General features: G+C 32.2%; 1 protein-coding gene across 1 annotated transcript in view; it reads left to right on the top strand.

The window, feature by feature from the left end:
- The first annotated feature begins 6,503 nt into the window (after positions 1 to 6,503).
- Positions 6,504 to 17,479, top strand: part of LOC126893234 (ATP-dependent Clp protease proteolytic subunit-like) — a 31,457-nt gene continuing 20,481 nt past the window's right edge. The window contains exons 1-2 of the mRNA XM_050663214.1: positions 6,504 to 6,681; positions 11,686 to 11,996. Coding sequence (XP_050519171.1) covers positions 6,652 to 6,681; positions 11,686 to 11,996 — 341 coding nt within the window. The 5' untranslated portion in view covers positions 6,504 to 6,651. The remainder of the gene's footprint in view (positions 6,682 to 11,685; positions 11,997 to 17,479) is intronic.

Genomic DNA, 17,479 nt, shown 5'->3' with positions numbered 1-17,479 from the left:
AAATTAGTTTACATCGATATGACACCGCATACAACTTATGGAAAACGTAATGTGACAAAAATCCAATAAAATTTAATAAATAGATTCCTCTCGAAATTACAATCATTTCATTCACTGAATTCAAATCAAATTAATATGTAAGTGAGCTAAAGAGAGAAAAGATATTTTGTGAATCGCCAGTTCATAAATCTTTATGCAGATTAAGGCAGAGGCTTACTCTTATCTTATAGATAATAAACTAGGTATAATTTGGTCAATCGTACCATAGTATATAGTTCGTCTAATCGCCTTAGCTCACGCTGCTTAGCTAACCATTATGTAGGTATACAGAGGTTCACACATGCAGTAAACACAGAGAGCTATATATACTTTATTCCCATAGAATAATTATTGAGACATCGACAGCTAAGGAGTTCTAGTTCAGGTAGAAGATATTAATGATTATTCATTGATAATATTCATTGTAGTATGCGTATCTAGTAGGCACAAATTACAATTTATTCAACCACCTACCTACCCCTACCAGTTACATTAGGATCTTCACTAATTCAAAAACCGAATATTGAGAATGTTAAGACGTACATGCAGTCTATCAAACCTAGGAGCAAAGTTTGAAAATCTTACAATCGTCATAACGCCACATGGTGATTGCAATAGATTTCAAATTTGTTCCTAGGTTTGACAAACTGTACCCTGTTTTATGCTGCATTGTGAGCATGGGCGCCCATACTCATGGGTAGGGGGCCGTGCCCCCTAGCTTTTCGCATGCTTTAAACTATATATATGGTTATCCAAAGTATACAAAATATAATGTGCAACATTTTCACGTCTGCGCCCCCCCCCTGAAAATTTTTATATGGGCGCCGGTGATTGTGAGATTGGCCATGAGCCGATGGGTAGAGGGGATTTGACAGCTTTCGCCAGCGCTGTTAGTGGCAGTTTTGTGCATTTATCTGATAAATTTAAATGACGCGCCATGGGTAGAGCAGAGGGGATTTGACGGTTTTGGCCAGCGCTGTTAGTGCAGCGTTGCCACATTTAGTAGATTTCTACTTTTTTGGTAGATTTTTGATATTTTTTAAAAAATTCTAGTAGGCAATATTTTTTAGTAGATTTTTGGTATATTTCAATATTTTCTTATGACAAAAATAACATTTGCTTTTAAATAGTATTTACCCCATTTCTAAATTAATCTTTAGACATTTTGTTACAATTTCCCAATGTCATTACCGAAAATAAGATTCAGGGGTGAGATTCTGTGTACAATCGCTAACACCGCCGACCGCTTTCTATCAATGTCAATATATTTGAATTTTTAGTTTTAATTCAAATATTTTCTTGTTTTACTAAAGGCTGTATGACACTATGCATTTTCTTATATCATTTCTAATATCGTTTCTGATATGTCAAAAAAATGTATAGTGTCATACACAGATACAAGAAACGATATCAGAAACGGTACAAGAATTTGTGTCAGGCACATATCGGTCAACAAGTCGGTCTTGACGGTCCAGTTAGCTGGGGCTCAGTCGATCGACAAGTTTAGTGGATTTGCGATTTGCGGTCGCTGGTTCGAGCCTCAGCTAGGTCATGAAATTTATAAAAGGCCAACGCCGTAGTATAAAACTCAATAGAGTCTACGGCTTGGTCTGGAATAAACTGGCGTCTGATCGACCTATGGAGGAGCGGTACGGGAAGGGATAAGGGCTTCCGGGTTGGTGATACTCCTCCATAGATCCCTACCGAAGGGCGTTGACGCCTAAGAACGGTGTATATATACATACATACATATTCTTGTACAATAACTGCGCAAAGAGCAAAAACGTAAAACCTGCTGGTAAAACTTCTAAATGTCATAATGGCGGCTGAAAATGAGATCATATGATTTTATGTCTTGATGAATTTATTTGTGTTTTGTAGGTATTATTTATAAATATTTTATTGATACTAAAGGCCGGTACTTTATGTCCCGGTTAAACCTCGGTTAGCTAACCGGGGTTTAATCGGGACAGAAAAGTACCTCATAGGGCCTCTTGCGTTGTAATAAAAGCAATTATAATCATTATTATAATTATTTATGAATATAATAATAAGTATAATTGCGTTTACGTCTATGTTATGCATATATTTCTGTCCCGATTAAACCCCGGTTAACTAACCGGCTGTTAACGGAGACATAAAGTACCGGGCCTTAATATACCGTTTGGTATGGACTACTGTTCTACTAATAACCATATATTTAGAATAACTTTGGGTTTCATATTGCATAATTTTTTAATAGAGGAAAATACAATAGTTCCAATTTGGATTAAATGCAAATATTTTAGCACAAATATCAAAACAAAATAAAAAACACAAATAATCAACAGTCAACGTAAAAATTCTAGTTATTATAACATTAAATTATTTGTTTTTAAAAGTTTATAAATTTTATAAATTCCTTAAAATCAGCTGTAGACGCAGTACTACCATACCAATGTAACGTGACAGGGTGACAAACAAAATTTCGACCAATCACGTGCCGAATTTCATACAGTTTTCGATACAAGAACTTGCATAGTGTCATACAGGGCACAAATGTACGTACAAGATATGATACAAGAAAATGTATACAAGAAACGATATTAGAAATGATACAAGAAAATGCATAGTGTCATACAGCCTTTAGTGTCACTTCAGCATCAACTAGCAAAACTAGAAAATAATTCAATTAAAGCTAAAAATTCAAATATTTTCACGACAATTGACATCGATAGAAAGCGAAGTGTAGATATCTACAGTGCACGGAATCTAGCCCCAGAACGTAGATGATGAATATTAAACAGAAATGAAACTGGATTCTGGTGTAACAAACTTGCAGATTTCAAGTAGCAGTGCAATCAGTACCTATTTCAGGTGTTATTGAAGAGTTCTGGCATTCGGTGAGCCTGTTAGAAGCTAACGATGGAAAACTAAAATATCTATATGTAACTTTGCAAAACAACAAATGTTGTGTTTGCGTGTTTCTAATGTAAAATGCGAAATAATTGTTTAGTTAGAGAATATGATCCAGACATGCAGATGTTAAAATCAGTGGATGACAAAATATTATATACAAATATTAAATATAAAACTGATAAAAATTAATAATAGTTGGTCATTTTTGTTCCCCAGTTAAAATATAAAAAAGTTTGGTTTTTGTTTACAAACAGTCATATTAATTTCTAGTTAAACTCCCTCTGTGGCTCAGTGGTAAGAGCGCCTACCTTTGGATCGAAAGGACCGAATGGTCGTGAGTTCGAATCTCACCAGGGTAGAGAATTTTTCGTTTATTATAAATTAATAAATGAAAATAGTTTCTATCCTTGTGGGATCGGTACCCACCGGAGGGACCGCAGACGTTCGGATACAATTAGCGTCTCTGCAAAGACAATGACATCGATTTTGCAAAGTAACAAGACACTTACTCAACACACACACATAACACTAGCTACCTAATTGGTAAAATCCACTGTACCATCACCATGCCAATGCCCATTAGTTGTCGAGGCATTAGCTAAATAAAAAAAATTTCTAGTTAGTCAGCTGTTATTTTTATTATAAAAAGTCTTAAATTATATACAAATATATTAATAAAGTTTTATGGTATATTTTAGTTTTTGATAAGTAGATTTTAGTAAGCTAAACTTACAGTAGATTTTCTAAATAAAATGTGGCAACGCTGTGTTAGTGGCAGTTGGCAGTTTTGTTTTGTGCATTTGATAAACTTCATAAACTGAAATGGCGGATAATATGGATTTTTCAAAAAAAAAACCAGATATTGCAGCTGTTGTATTGATTCATATAAAAATACTGAATATAACAGTACTGGATGCATTTATTATATTCGGAAACATTGCGTACATGTCCTGCATCAACTAAATCCTTTCCTTTTTTGGTGTTGCTGATTGAAATTGGATATCATGGGAAATAAGACTTGAATCCAGTATAGTGTTTAATATCCATTTTGATAGAATTCAAACAAATTACAATTCATACAAATTACAAATTTTAATAAGCAAATCAGTAAGCACACAAAAATAAACAGAGGTAACATAAAATGTTAAATAATTCATTTAAACTTATTCTTTTCCTCAATGGTCTCTTGCGTAAGCAGTCATCCAGTCGCACGAACTTATATATTAAATATTAAAATTATAATGAATAAAATAAAAAAACATAATTCATTTTACTATTAATTCTGTGTATTCATTTAGTAATCAGGTTACAATAATATTTCAGTTCATAATTTGTGTCTTTCTAGATAAGTATCTATTTTTCTCGTTTTGTATATTTCACATACATAAATTTTATCAGAAAAGTGTAAGTTTCAAACCGCAAGATAGCGCTACCGTCGAAACTCACAGCCAATAGTGGCGCTCACTTCTGTCACTTAAGCAGTCGCGCGTAGAGAAAAAATGTCACAATATGAATTTAAAACAAATTTCTATTTTATAATATTTTTATTTACTTGTTATGTTAAAATTATCTATTTCTAAGAATTTTAAAGCTAAATTGGTTCTCACCAAAGCCATAAATTCCACAAAAAGAAAATAAAATAAATTATTTTTTTTAATACCCACGCATTATATACTACAATCTTCCTCGAGGTACTTACGAGTGGAAAGTTATGTTGCAAAATTTGTCATCAAGTTATCATGGAAAAGGATGTTAGATTGTTAGATTTTTTCTAGCGGCGCGATTGCCCCCGGGTTAAAGATACTCTTCACAATTCTGACAAAGCGGATTAAGCTACAAATGTACCAAAAGAAATATCATACATTATCGTGATCAAGACCCGAAAACCCTTGCACGGCTGCAATTGCACTGAATTCCCCAAATGCCAAAGAAAGCATCCTGATTACTCTTCAAGGTATATTATTCTTATTCGGAAAAAGGAACCAATAAGTTACCAACCAAGTTACCAAATATATATATATATATATATATATATATATATATATATATATATATATATATATATATATAATAGAAATTTTTTTAATTCCTGGGTTTTCGGTCTGATAAAAATAAAACACTTTATTATGGCTTAAACGTTTCGGCTAATTGCCATTTTCAATAAGCACTTTAATGAATAATTGTAAACATTACATAAAACAAAACAAAAGACTAAAATTTACATTGCACTTGTTGGCTTGGCGTTTTGTTGTGGAATTCACAACAAAACGCCAAGCCAACAAGTGCAATGTAAATTTTAGTCTTTTGTTTTGTTTTATGTAATGTTTACAATTATTCATTAAAGTGCTTATTGAAAATGGCAATTAGCCGAAACGTTTAAGCCATAATAAAGTGTTTTATTTTTATCAGACCGAAAACCCAGGAATTAAAAAAATTTCTATTTAATAATTTACGGTCAGGAAATAACTAAACTATATATATATATATATATATATATATATATATATATATATATATATATATATATATATATATATATATATATATATATATATATATATATATATTAATGGCGGTCAATAACAACCCGGTCTTTCACTACTGGAAAAATCATGCTTGGAAAATCACTAAAAGGAAATCACTAAAGGGAGAAGATTAGAAGCACCGAGATAAGACATGTAACGAAGATCAGGGATATCGTGGAAAAATTACAAAAATAAAATGGCGCTGCGGGCAGATCACATAGCCAGATATCGATGGCCTAGAAGCAATACCTCGTAATTACATCTGTCCAAATGTGTGGTTTTTAACAAAAAACTTTGTATCGATGGCCTAAAAGTAATACCGGGTAAGTGCCTAAAAAAAATTCAAAAATCACGCTTTTGGCGCCTCAATACTGATATAAACCTTTTCTACCAATCACCAGATTGGCTAACTTTATAATATAAACTTGCAAAACAAACTTTTACGTTATAACCGCTATTAACTACATAACAAAACAAACACACACGAGGTACCTGCACGCAAAATATTTTGGACGAGGTATTGCTACATGATCAAAAGTACGATATATTCATAGGGCTTTTCGTTCACAGTCATTTGTTTCGAGCTTATGTCATGTGTCACATAATATTAATATATCTACGTCATACTTGCTTTGCGCCTTTATACTTTTGGTGATTAGTAGAAAAGCTTTTGCGGCACCAAAAGCGTAATTTTGAATTTTGGGTACTTACGAGGTATTGCTTCTAGGCCATCGGTATGATGAAAAGGTGAACACGAAGAATCCTAGAATAGAGACCATTGAGGATGACAAGAAGCATGGGAAGACCTCAAAAGAGATGTGAGAACAGTGCCAGGCAAAACGTGGATTAGATTGACACAAGATAGAGAAAGATGGAAGCAATTGGAAAAGACCAACATGCCTACATTCAGGAGCAGATAGAAAATGGTTGATGAAGAAGAACGGTATTAAAAACAAAGTTATCATCAAGTCAAGTTATTTTATAACTGTGCGTCCAACCAAGTCCAACCCAATGTCCAACCATTGTGACTTGTCACTTAACAACCAACTAGGCAACCAACGAAACGATCCTCTTCTATCGCCAACATGTCATTTGTCACTTGTCTAATTTTTTAGCAAAAGAAATGTTAAAAGTAAACATTTTAAATTTTTAATTATTATAAATAATACCGATATAATAGAAACTAAAAATGTTAAGAAATAGTTTAAAATGTTTGTTGGTAAGTATATAAAAATATAATTTTTGAAAATTATTAGAATTAATTGATGATATTGTACAAAAATTTATGCATTAAGGAAATACTAACGCCGGTATATTATGTACTTACAGAAGTACCTATTCATATAGAAAACAGATTACATGATAAAAAACAAAAAGAAAAGGTAGAATATAATCAAGATTTAGTATTAGCAGTAATACAACTTCCTGATGAGGACACAATGCATGTGGTAAAAAAGTATAGAAATATAAATAAACTCATGGAACTAATAACAAGGAATAAAAGAATTGTAAATAAAGGTACATGTATAATATAAGAATTGAGACTATACCCTTTATGTGCGGAGAGTTACTAAAACTGCTATTAATTAATTTGTGTTAAATCATGACGGAAACTGTTCAATGAAACTATTTTGTAATTACATTAGTCTTTACTTCATTACATCAAGCCAAGCCAATATTTACACATTTTTCAGCATAAAGAAGGATTTAATGAAAGAAAGAATAGGATGTATTAACACTTTGGCTGCATTTAGAGATCTTTATAAACTTACATTGAGTGAGTTACGAGGCATATATGTCCTGCCACAGTGCGTTACAACACATTTGACTCAGCCAACTGTTATTGTAATACAAGGTCTATTTGTCTCGTAACGCAGCGAAGTTGTTAACCATTTGAATGCAGTTCACTTTGTTCATTTTTGATCAAATGCAAAAGGTGCACCTGTGCGCTCTTGTCACATTAACTTTTAATTTAAACAAAGTATGGCCACACAGGGCAACTCCCTACTATTGAACAACACACTGAATGGGTTAATGTTACTTTTATTTATTTTTTTATTTATTTATTTTACAAGGAAACCCCATTAACAAATTACAATTAACAAAATAAATAACAATATGTAAACAGATTGAAAATAAACTTAATTCTAAATTAAAAATTTAAAATAAATTATTTCCATTATACATTATCATATACACCCTTAAATAGAGACTAGGTTACATCACGTCATATTGCAATCTAAAAATTTAAGCTCCTTAACTGACTTTTAAAATAATTTAAACTAATACCAAAGACCTCTAGATGATACTGATTTATAATTCTTGCATATCTATCTAAAGGAGAGTAGTAACCATAGTTTGTTCGGTGAAATGGTACAAAAAATGAGATAGAACGATTTCTCCTATTTCTTGAGGGAATCCCAATGTGTAATTGATTCAATAGATCTGTACAATATATTGTACAATTTACTAATTTGTACAGAAATATTAATCCAGCACAAATCCTGCGATCTACCAGGGATTGTAACTTAAGTTGCTTTTCAATTTCACTATACTCATGATCTACTATAATCAACTTAAGTTTATAAGAGCACACCCGCAAGAATTTATGCTGAATGCTTTCAATTGTTGCAATGTGCACTGCATGATATGGAGACCATATCACCGAAGCATACTCTAATCTAGACCTAACTAATGAACAATAAAGAATTTTGAATGTATTTACAGAAAAAGTTTTACAACTCCTAACTATAAAACCTAGCATTTTTGATGATTTCACTGCAATTGTATTAATGTGTTCCACAAAAGTTAAGTTTTCATCAAAAATAACCCCTAAATCCTTAATTTTAGAAACATAATTCAGTGTTATCCCTTGTAATGAATATGAAGTATTCAATTTTCTAATTCCTTTAAAGAAGCTTATGTGACAGCATTTAGAAATGTTTAACCTTAGCTTATTTATCCTACACCATTGATCTAATCTATCAACATCTTCCTGCAGAAGTTTTTGATCCTCCAAACTGCCAATTACTCTAAAAAATTTCAAATCATCTGCAAACCCCAGAGCTTCACAGTTCTTAAAACATTCAAAAATACTATTTACAAATAAAACAAAGAAAATCGGAGAACAGTGTCCTCCTTGGGAACTCCTGAGGTAACATTTATAGAATCAGATTGATACGAACCTATTTTAACTCTTTGCTGACGGTCAGACAAAAAGCTCTTAATCCATTTTAGAGTGTCTATGCTAAACCCAACATTATAAAGCCTATTCGAGTAATGTGTGGTGATCTACTTGGTCAAAGGCTTTGGAACAATCAGTATATATAGAATCCACTTGTTGAAAGTTTTCAAGTGCTTTTGTAATTTGCATCTGATACGATAATAAATTGGTGGCCGTAGATCTACCTGCACAAAAGCCATGTTGGTTATTGGATATTAATCCTCTACAGAGCCAGTTCAATTGATCACTTACTAAGCTATCAAATAGTTTTGGGATTGATGACTGGATACAGACACTCCTATAGTTAGTAACAAGATTTTTTGCCCCACTTTTAAATATAGGCATTATAAAACTATGCTTCCATTTATCTGGAAATATTGAGCACTTCAAAGATTGATTATATAGCAAATATAATGGAACAACTAAAGTGTAAATACAGTGCTTAAGTAAACTGTTTGGTATCGCATCTGGACCTAGTGTGTTTTTATTAGGAAGCTCCAAGATTTTGTTAAAAATTTCTGCTTTTGAAATATAAGTGAAGTTAAAACTTTCAGAAACATTTTCAGGTATCTCTATTGACAGTGAATCATCCTGGTTCCTGGAAGTATATACTGATTCAAAAAAGTTTTTAAACAATGCAACACTTTCTTGACCATTTCTGGCTTCTTTGTCATTGTAAATTATGTTTTGAGGCAGAGAATGATTTGACTTTAAGTCTCGGATATATTTCCAAAAATATCTAGGATTTAATTTAAATTCTTGATCCACCTTAATTAAATAGTGTTGCCAACATATCTCCCTGACTCGTTTACACTCCCCTCGCAACCTAGAAAATTCATTATAACTAGCATAGGATTTTGTATGGACATAGGCTCTGTGTGCTGCTCTTTTAAGGTAACAAAGATTTCTAAGCTCAGATGAAAACCACTTAGGATACGTCCCAGTTTTATATTTCTTTAGAGGCACAAAAAAAGAAATTCCCAAACTCAAGACTTCATAAAAAACCTCCAAAGATGTATTTATATCCTGGTACAACAGACACCGCTCCCAATCTATACCTGCCAAATAATCATTAAGACCCAAGTAGTTGGCATTTTGAAAATCATAGTAATAGTCTTCATAAAATAAACCAAAGGGATCCTGTTTCTTATAAATATTTCTAATAATACATTCATAACTGACATGATGTAAGCTATCTCTGAAAATTTGTTCCCTTGCCTAACTTAATTCTACATCTTTATCATTTGTGAACAATAAATCTAAATAAATGTTTCTTTTATTTGGAATATCTATCTTTTGAAGTAATTGAAGGTAACCAAAAGACTGAGCCACTGGAAGTGCTGAAGAAGTACTAGGACAAACTACTTTAACACCAAAATCATCATTAGACCATTGAGCTTCCGGAAGATTGTAATCACCAAATACATATAATTTATGAGATGGGTAGTTTATCGATATAGTTTCCACGGCATCACAATGAGTTCTATAGTAATTTATGGGCATGCTAGGTGGAATATATACTCCTGAAATTATAAATTTACTTCCCATATACTCACAAGATACAAATAAATGTTCCACTGTGTCTTGAGTTACCCTGAGCCTCTGAGAACAAATTGATTTATTCACAAACACAAGAACACCACCACCACTGGCTTTCTGACTTGTGAGACTTGATATATCCTATCTATATAAACAAAAGTGTGTGCAGTTTAGTTCACTGTCCGAAATATCCATGTTTAAATTCGTTTCAACCAAAATTATAATATCATACATAGAATTATTCACAGCCAGCTTGAGATCATCTAACTTAGTACGTAATCCGCTAACATTTTGGTAGTAAATAGCTAATGGGGTAGTGTTTAATATTCACTATCAAAACCTAATCTAATCTAAAACTCAAAATGGACTTCTTCATGTGCTGTGCTTGATTATCGAGCGTTGGCTTTATTTAGTAATTTTGTTGATGGCAGCTCGGAAAAGGGATACAGAGGATCTGTTACCATTCTCTCAGTTTTCTAAGCCATGACGTTCTTCGACATAGCCCTCTTCTTCTGTCTACCTTGCCTTGTATTATTAAATGGAGTATATAAGTACAGTGGTACCTCAATATACGAGCGCCCTAATATTTGAGTGCTTTGAGATACGAGCCGCTGAGCAAGCGATGTTTTGCTTTGAGATGAGAGCAAAATTTGAGATACGGGGAACCGCTTTTTATTAAAATTCATGCTTCTTTTTGACTACATACCTACTTCTAACTTGTATTATAAAATAAAAGGTAGTTTTACTGGTAATACATCTTTACGGCCCCGCCATAAAGATCATTTTATGGGTCTGTATGTGACTATTACTTAAACCGACAAATTAAATAGACATTGTAAATTAAATCTGACAAAAATTCGTATTCCGCATTCCCATCCCAACCATATTGCGCTCTTGATCTTTGTGTAATTTAGACTGTGTAAATTTTTAGTATAGACCTACTAGACCTCAGTCTGTCGGCTTTGCTTGTTTTCGAAGAATTTTTGATAAAGTTGTTTCACATTTAGTTTTATAATCATGAGTTAGAAGAAGAAAATGATGTCGATTGAATTAAAATGTGAAATCATTGAGAAACATGAGCAAGGTGTACAAGTAACTACTGAGGTGGTTTTTTTGGGACTGGAACGGATTAATGACATTTCAGTTAATTTCAATGGGGAAAATTGTTTTTAACTTCATTACAAACTCTATCCACCCAACTTATTTGTAGCATTCTCCTATACACCCAGATTTCAAAGTCTTGCAGTAGTTTCTCTTGAGAAGTGTATCTGTTAAAGTCCAATCTTCCACACCATACAAAAAATTAGAGAACACATAACATCTCACTAATCTAATTTTCAATTACAGGGATGACAAAATTAACAAGAGATTACTAATAGGAACATTTTAATATTCTAATAAGTAGTTTCTAAATGTCCAATTAATATTTATTGTATTGACTAATATGTAATTTGTTTTTAGAGAGGAAATATCTATTTGGGAAATAAGATTACTAGAAATATAGGACTGGTACCCATAGTAGTAGAACAAACTGGCAGGGGTGACCGTGCATATGATATTTACTCAAGATTGCTCAAAGAAAGGATTATTTGCCTTATGGGACCAGTCCATGATAATATGAGTTCCCTTATAGTTGCTCAATTACTGTTTTTGCAGTCGGAGTCTTCCACAAAACCTATTCATCTGTATATAAATTCACCGGGAGGAAGTGTGACTGCCGGATTGGGAATATATGATACCATGCAATATATATTGCCACCTATTTCTACTTGGTTAGTATTTAAAACTACTACTACATGTAATTTTACAATGTTCTCCATTTTTCCACTTACAATTGCCACTTTGTCCAATTGTTCCATAGGTCCTCTTCCATGTTTCTTTCTCTCAGCTCTTTGTCTATTATTATTGTTATTAGTGTTTATCGTTTGCCATCAGGAGAAGTTCAGAGTTTTCTGTATAAATTACATAATATATTGGAGCTATGCAGTAAGTCACATCATGATATTTATATTTGTGGGGATCTAAACATTGATTATCTTGTCATGTCTAATAATAAGCAATCTTTTAACGAGTTTTTAGTAAGTTATAATCTGAGAGTCACGTCTGAGGTTCCTATAAGAGTTTTCGTAGATAAAGTGGGTAAAACATCATCTACTAAATTGGACTACATATTGACAAATATCGAACCACATTTTTATAAGTCAAATGTTTTCTAGGGACACTTCCCAAGTAGCAATTTGTCGACGCGACAACGTTGTCTACCACGTGGCAACGTTTTGTTACAACGTTGTTATTACCTAGAAGACGACCCTATTCTGCACTAATTTGGTGGACGATTTTTGAGTTGTCTTGACGTTGCCTAGGCAACCTCCTATGAAGCAATATCGTTTCGTAAGCGTTGCATAAGACAACTGAAGCGACTATAAAAAGAACCTGCGCGTGCAATGGTTGCTCAAGGAGTCAGACTAGTTATGTTTTTTTACCTATATTTTTAACACCTGTATGGTGAATGCGAAAACCAAAAAGGTAACTATTTTGACATCGTATTAGGTATTTAAATTTATATAAATACATAAAGGACATAACAAAATTACCTGATCTGAAATTTATAAACGCATCTCAGATTACCGTCAAATATGGATATTTCACCTTTAAAAAACACACACGCTACTTTTTTACATTTTTGACAAAAAATATGCAAATTTAAAAAAATCAAATTTTAATATAAAAGTCAAAATTTATGTTAAAGATGTTCTGTATAAATTTAATGTATTGATGGTGCTTTTAAAGGTATCAGAAAATGCCTGCATTTTTTATATTCTGTGTTTTCATTTTCTTTACATCCCAAAAATCTCAAGTAAAACCAAAATGGTGCATTAAACAATATTACCAATATTACTAAAAAAATACCTTATTACCAACCCTAGACCGATAAGACAACTTAGAAGTCCAATCGCCAACCAAACCCGGCCGCGCTGACTATCCCAACCATTTTAGAATGCACCCTCTTATTGGGTGACAGAGAGGTCATGTGACCAGTGTCAAAAGTGTAGCATTCTCCTTAACAGCGTTGCCACATTTAGGAGATTTCTACTTTTTTGGTAGATTTTTGATATTTTTTAAAATATTCTAGTAGGTAATATTTTTTAGTAGATTTTTGGTATATTTCAACATTTTGTTATGACTAAAATAAAATTTGCTTTTTAATAGTATTTACCCCATTTCTAAATTAATTTTCACACATTTGGTTACAATTTCCCAATCCGAAAATAAGATTCAGGACGTAGATGATGAATATTACAGAGAAATGAAACTGGATTCTTGTGTAACAAACTTGCAGATTTCAAGTAACAGTGCAAGCAGTATTTCAGGTGTTATTGAAGAGTTCTGGCATTCGGTGAGCCTATTAGAAGCTAACGATGGAAAACTAAAATATCTAAACATATGTAACTTTGCAAAACACAGAATATTGTGTTCACGTGTTTCTAATGTTAAATGTGAAACAATTGTTTGAAGAATTTGATCCAGACATGCAGCTGTTAAAATTAGTGGATGAGAAAATATTCTAGTTGTTAAATGTACCTATTCATTTTTTTCGAATCATGAGGAAACTATAATAAGTATTTTTGAAAAATTTAAACGCAGAATGAAAGACTGCATTATTTAGAAAAACCAAAACGTTTCTTTTGAATGAGATATTTGGAATTAAAATGACACTACATTTTGTCTTTTTTTACATTTTGTCTTTTTTTCACCCCTGTAACTTATTAAAATAAACATTATAGAAGTTTTCAGGGACTTTCGGTCCTCGGAATAACTTAATCTTTCTTTCTGCGTTTAAATTTTTCAAAATACTGATTAGTTTTCTCAGGATTCGCAAAAAATGAAAACATTTAAAATACATTGAACATTTTAACGGGCGACATTTTGCGCCTATCCCCTTAAGTTAGCTGTTGTTTTTATTATCAAAAATCCCAAATATATCCCAAAAATCCTTAAGTATATTTTAGTTTTTGATTTAGTAGATTTTAGCTAAAAAATGGTAATTACCAGTTGTTGTTTTGGAATAATTAGGTTTCCAATTTTTTGGAATTCCTCTTGGGACAGCTAAAACGGATATGCAGATTACTGTATAAGTATACTGTATTTACATGGCCTAAAAAGAATCTACTGATTTTGTGAAAGCAAAACTACTGAAAGAGTAAAAACTGACCTGGCAACCCCGTCCAGCAAAGCTGATACAAAGATTGAAAGATTAAGGTTATCAAATCTACTGATAAAACAGTGGACAATGGAATGGAAACCAGCTATTAAAAAAACAAACAAACAGGTTGTTAAATAAATCGAAAATTTCCAGCAAAATAAAACATATAATAATAAGAAAAAAATAAGGTTATAAAGTAAATTCTTTTTCTCCTTCTGAAGTTGCCGCAAAGGTGTCACACACCTAGAACAACACCTAGGGTCGTGACAGACAACTTCAGAGTCGGCCAGAAAACCCAAATCGGCCAGGGCGTAAATTAGTTTAGCATTATAACGTTTTTAAGTCGTTGCGATTGTTGAAAAAACTGAATTGTGATATGTAGTTGTCACAATGGTAATAAATTAGTTGCCCGTATAACTAAAGGTATTACTTAAAGTTGTAACATCGTAATGTCAGTCGGGATAGGGGACGTTGGCCGAAACAACTGAAAATGCTCTCGGGCAACGTTATATACAGTGCATTTGTTTGTACTGACAACCAATGTGTCGAAAAATTGCTACTTGGATTCAGTGACCATAAAGCATTTTCACTTAGTGTAAATTTGCAAGCCAATAAAGTATCGAAAAAAGATAAAAAACCCACCAGTTACAGGGATATGTCAGATGAAAATATGATGATGTTTAAAGCAGGGATTTCTTCTACAGCTTTTGATGAAGTTTATTCCCAATTGAATGCTGAATATGCCACAAATTCATTTGTTGGCATTTTAGATTACAATCTAAATTTATATTGTCCAATAAAAACACGGTATAAAACACACAAAACGAATAAGGCTACATGGGTAACAAATGAGGTAAGACATGCTAGTGAAAAGCTAAAAAAATCTACACTGGATAGCAAAAAATATAGGGAGTCTCGAGTCTCAAGATACCTATAAACAGGCAAAAAAAGAATATAATTCTCTATTAATAAATACTAAAAAAAACTTTCATAGTGACTTAATTAATCAATCTTACAATATACCAAAAACAATTTGGAATTTAGTAAACAGGGAAACTGGTAGGCAAAAGAACAGGTCTGATATTATTCTACATTATGATAATAAAATTATTACCAAGTCTTGCGATATTGCTAATTCGTTTGCCTCATATTTTGCTACAATTACAGAATACAATCTTCAAACTCATTTTGGCACATCGTTGCCTTCTTGTACTACCTCAAAAATGTGTAACCAAACATTTTTCTTTTTACCCGTAACTCCAATTGAAATAAAAAATACAATCGATCAATTAAAAAATAAGCCTAGTACTGGTATTGATAACATATCTGTAAAAATAAATAAACTGATTAGTGAGCATATATCGAATCCTTTAACCCATTTAGTTAATCTCTCAATAACAACCAGCCAATTTCCATCCATATTTAAAATGGCAAAAGTTATTCCAATCTTCAAAAAGAATGACCCTCATGATATTTCAAATTATAGACCAGTATCTGTCCTTAGCATAATTTCCAAAGTAATAGAGAAGGTTGTATACAACAGAATGTTATATTTTATAGAAGAATTCAATTTATTAACTCCAAACCAACACGGATTTAGACCAAAAAAGTCGACACTCACGGCCGCATGCAACTTGTTTGAGCGTATTTATGATGAATTAGATAGTAGAAACCACGTGGCAGGACTATTTTTTGATCTATCACGAGCTTTTGACTGCTTAGACATAACATTTATTCGCAATAAATTATATAACGCTGGTTTTAGAGGGATATTTCTAGAATGGGTAATAAATTTCTTAAGTGACAGGAAGAGTGTTGTGAAAATTAAAGAATCAAGCTCAGAACCATACACGACAAACAAAGGAGTACCACAGGGATCCGTGCTGGGACCATTATTATTCCTAATTTTTATTAACGATCTACCAGATCACATAAGGGCACTTATAATATCAATGTTTGCTGATGATACCTCGTTAATAGTCTCTGCACGTACACTCGAGGAATTAAAAATGACAATGAAGACTGTTGTTGACTGCTTTAGATGCTGGTGTAATACCAACAGACTAATATTAAACATTGACAAGACAGAAATTATTTATTTTCATTCATACAACTCATCTACCAATGACTATAACTTAACCATCCATGATAGAAACAATATGTTATCTTCCACTCACTCTACAAAGTTTTTGGGTGTGTTCATTGATTGTAATCTGAAATGGTCAGAGCAAGTGAATTCAGTGAACATGAAATTGAATAAAGCTTTTTATGCTACATCTAGAATTAAAAACACACTACCCATATCGGCATTAATAAACGTTTATTATAGCCTTGCTTACAGCCACATGTGCTATAATGTAATTTTATGGGGGAACTCAGTAGATGGTGCCAAAGTGTTCATTACCCAAAAAAAAATTATCCGTAAAATTTTTAATTTTAATTATCAACAATCTTGTAAACCAATTTTTATTAAACATCAAATTTTAACTTTCTACTGCCTATATATCTATAATTGTTTACTATATGTAAAAGAGGAAATAAATACATTTCCAGTAAATGCAGACAATCACTATTACAATACAAGAAGTGCTGAATCTTTACGAGTTCCTAAACACAGAACATCCAAATTTCAAAATAGCTTCAGATATATGGGTCTGACCTTATACAACTATTTGCCAAAAGCTGTGAAAGAAATACCACTCTCCACTAAATTTTAAAAAAAATGTTAAAGATTTACTCATAAGAAAAGCATATTATTCGATAAATGAATATCTGGAGGACAAATTGCAGTAGCTTCATATTTTACTTGTAAGAATGTTATTTTATATATTTTATGTTTTGTCAATTTTGTTATACTGTGAATATTGTATTATACACATTGATGTTTTTTTTTATACTGAATTCTGTATTGACGTATCCTATACATTTATTTTGAATGTCTTAAAGGATCAATAAAGTATGACTATGACTATTCCTTTGCTCTAACCTTTTCTCTGTCTACCTTGTTTTCTCTTTTCTTCTGGTTGCCAGTTTTTCCTTTGGTATTCATTG

The sequence above is a fragment of the Diabrotica virgifera genome, chromosome 10 (genome assembly GCF_917563875.1).
Source record: "Diabrotica virgifera virgifera chromosome 10, PGI_DIABVI_V3a".
NCBI classification, from domain to species: domain Eukaryota; kingdom Metazoa; phylum Arthropoda; class Insecta; order Coleoptera; family Chrysomelidae; genus Diabrotica; species Diabrotica virgifera.
This window is presented reverse-complemented; position numbering and strand designations above follow the sequence as displayed.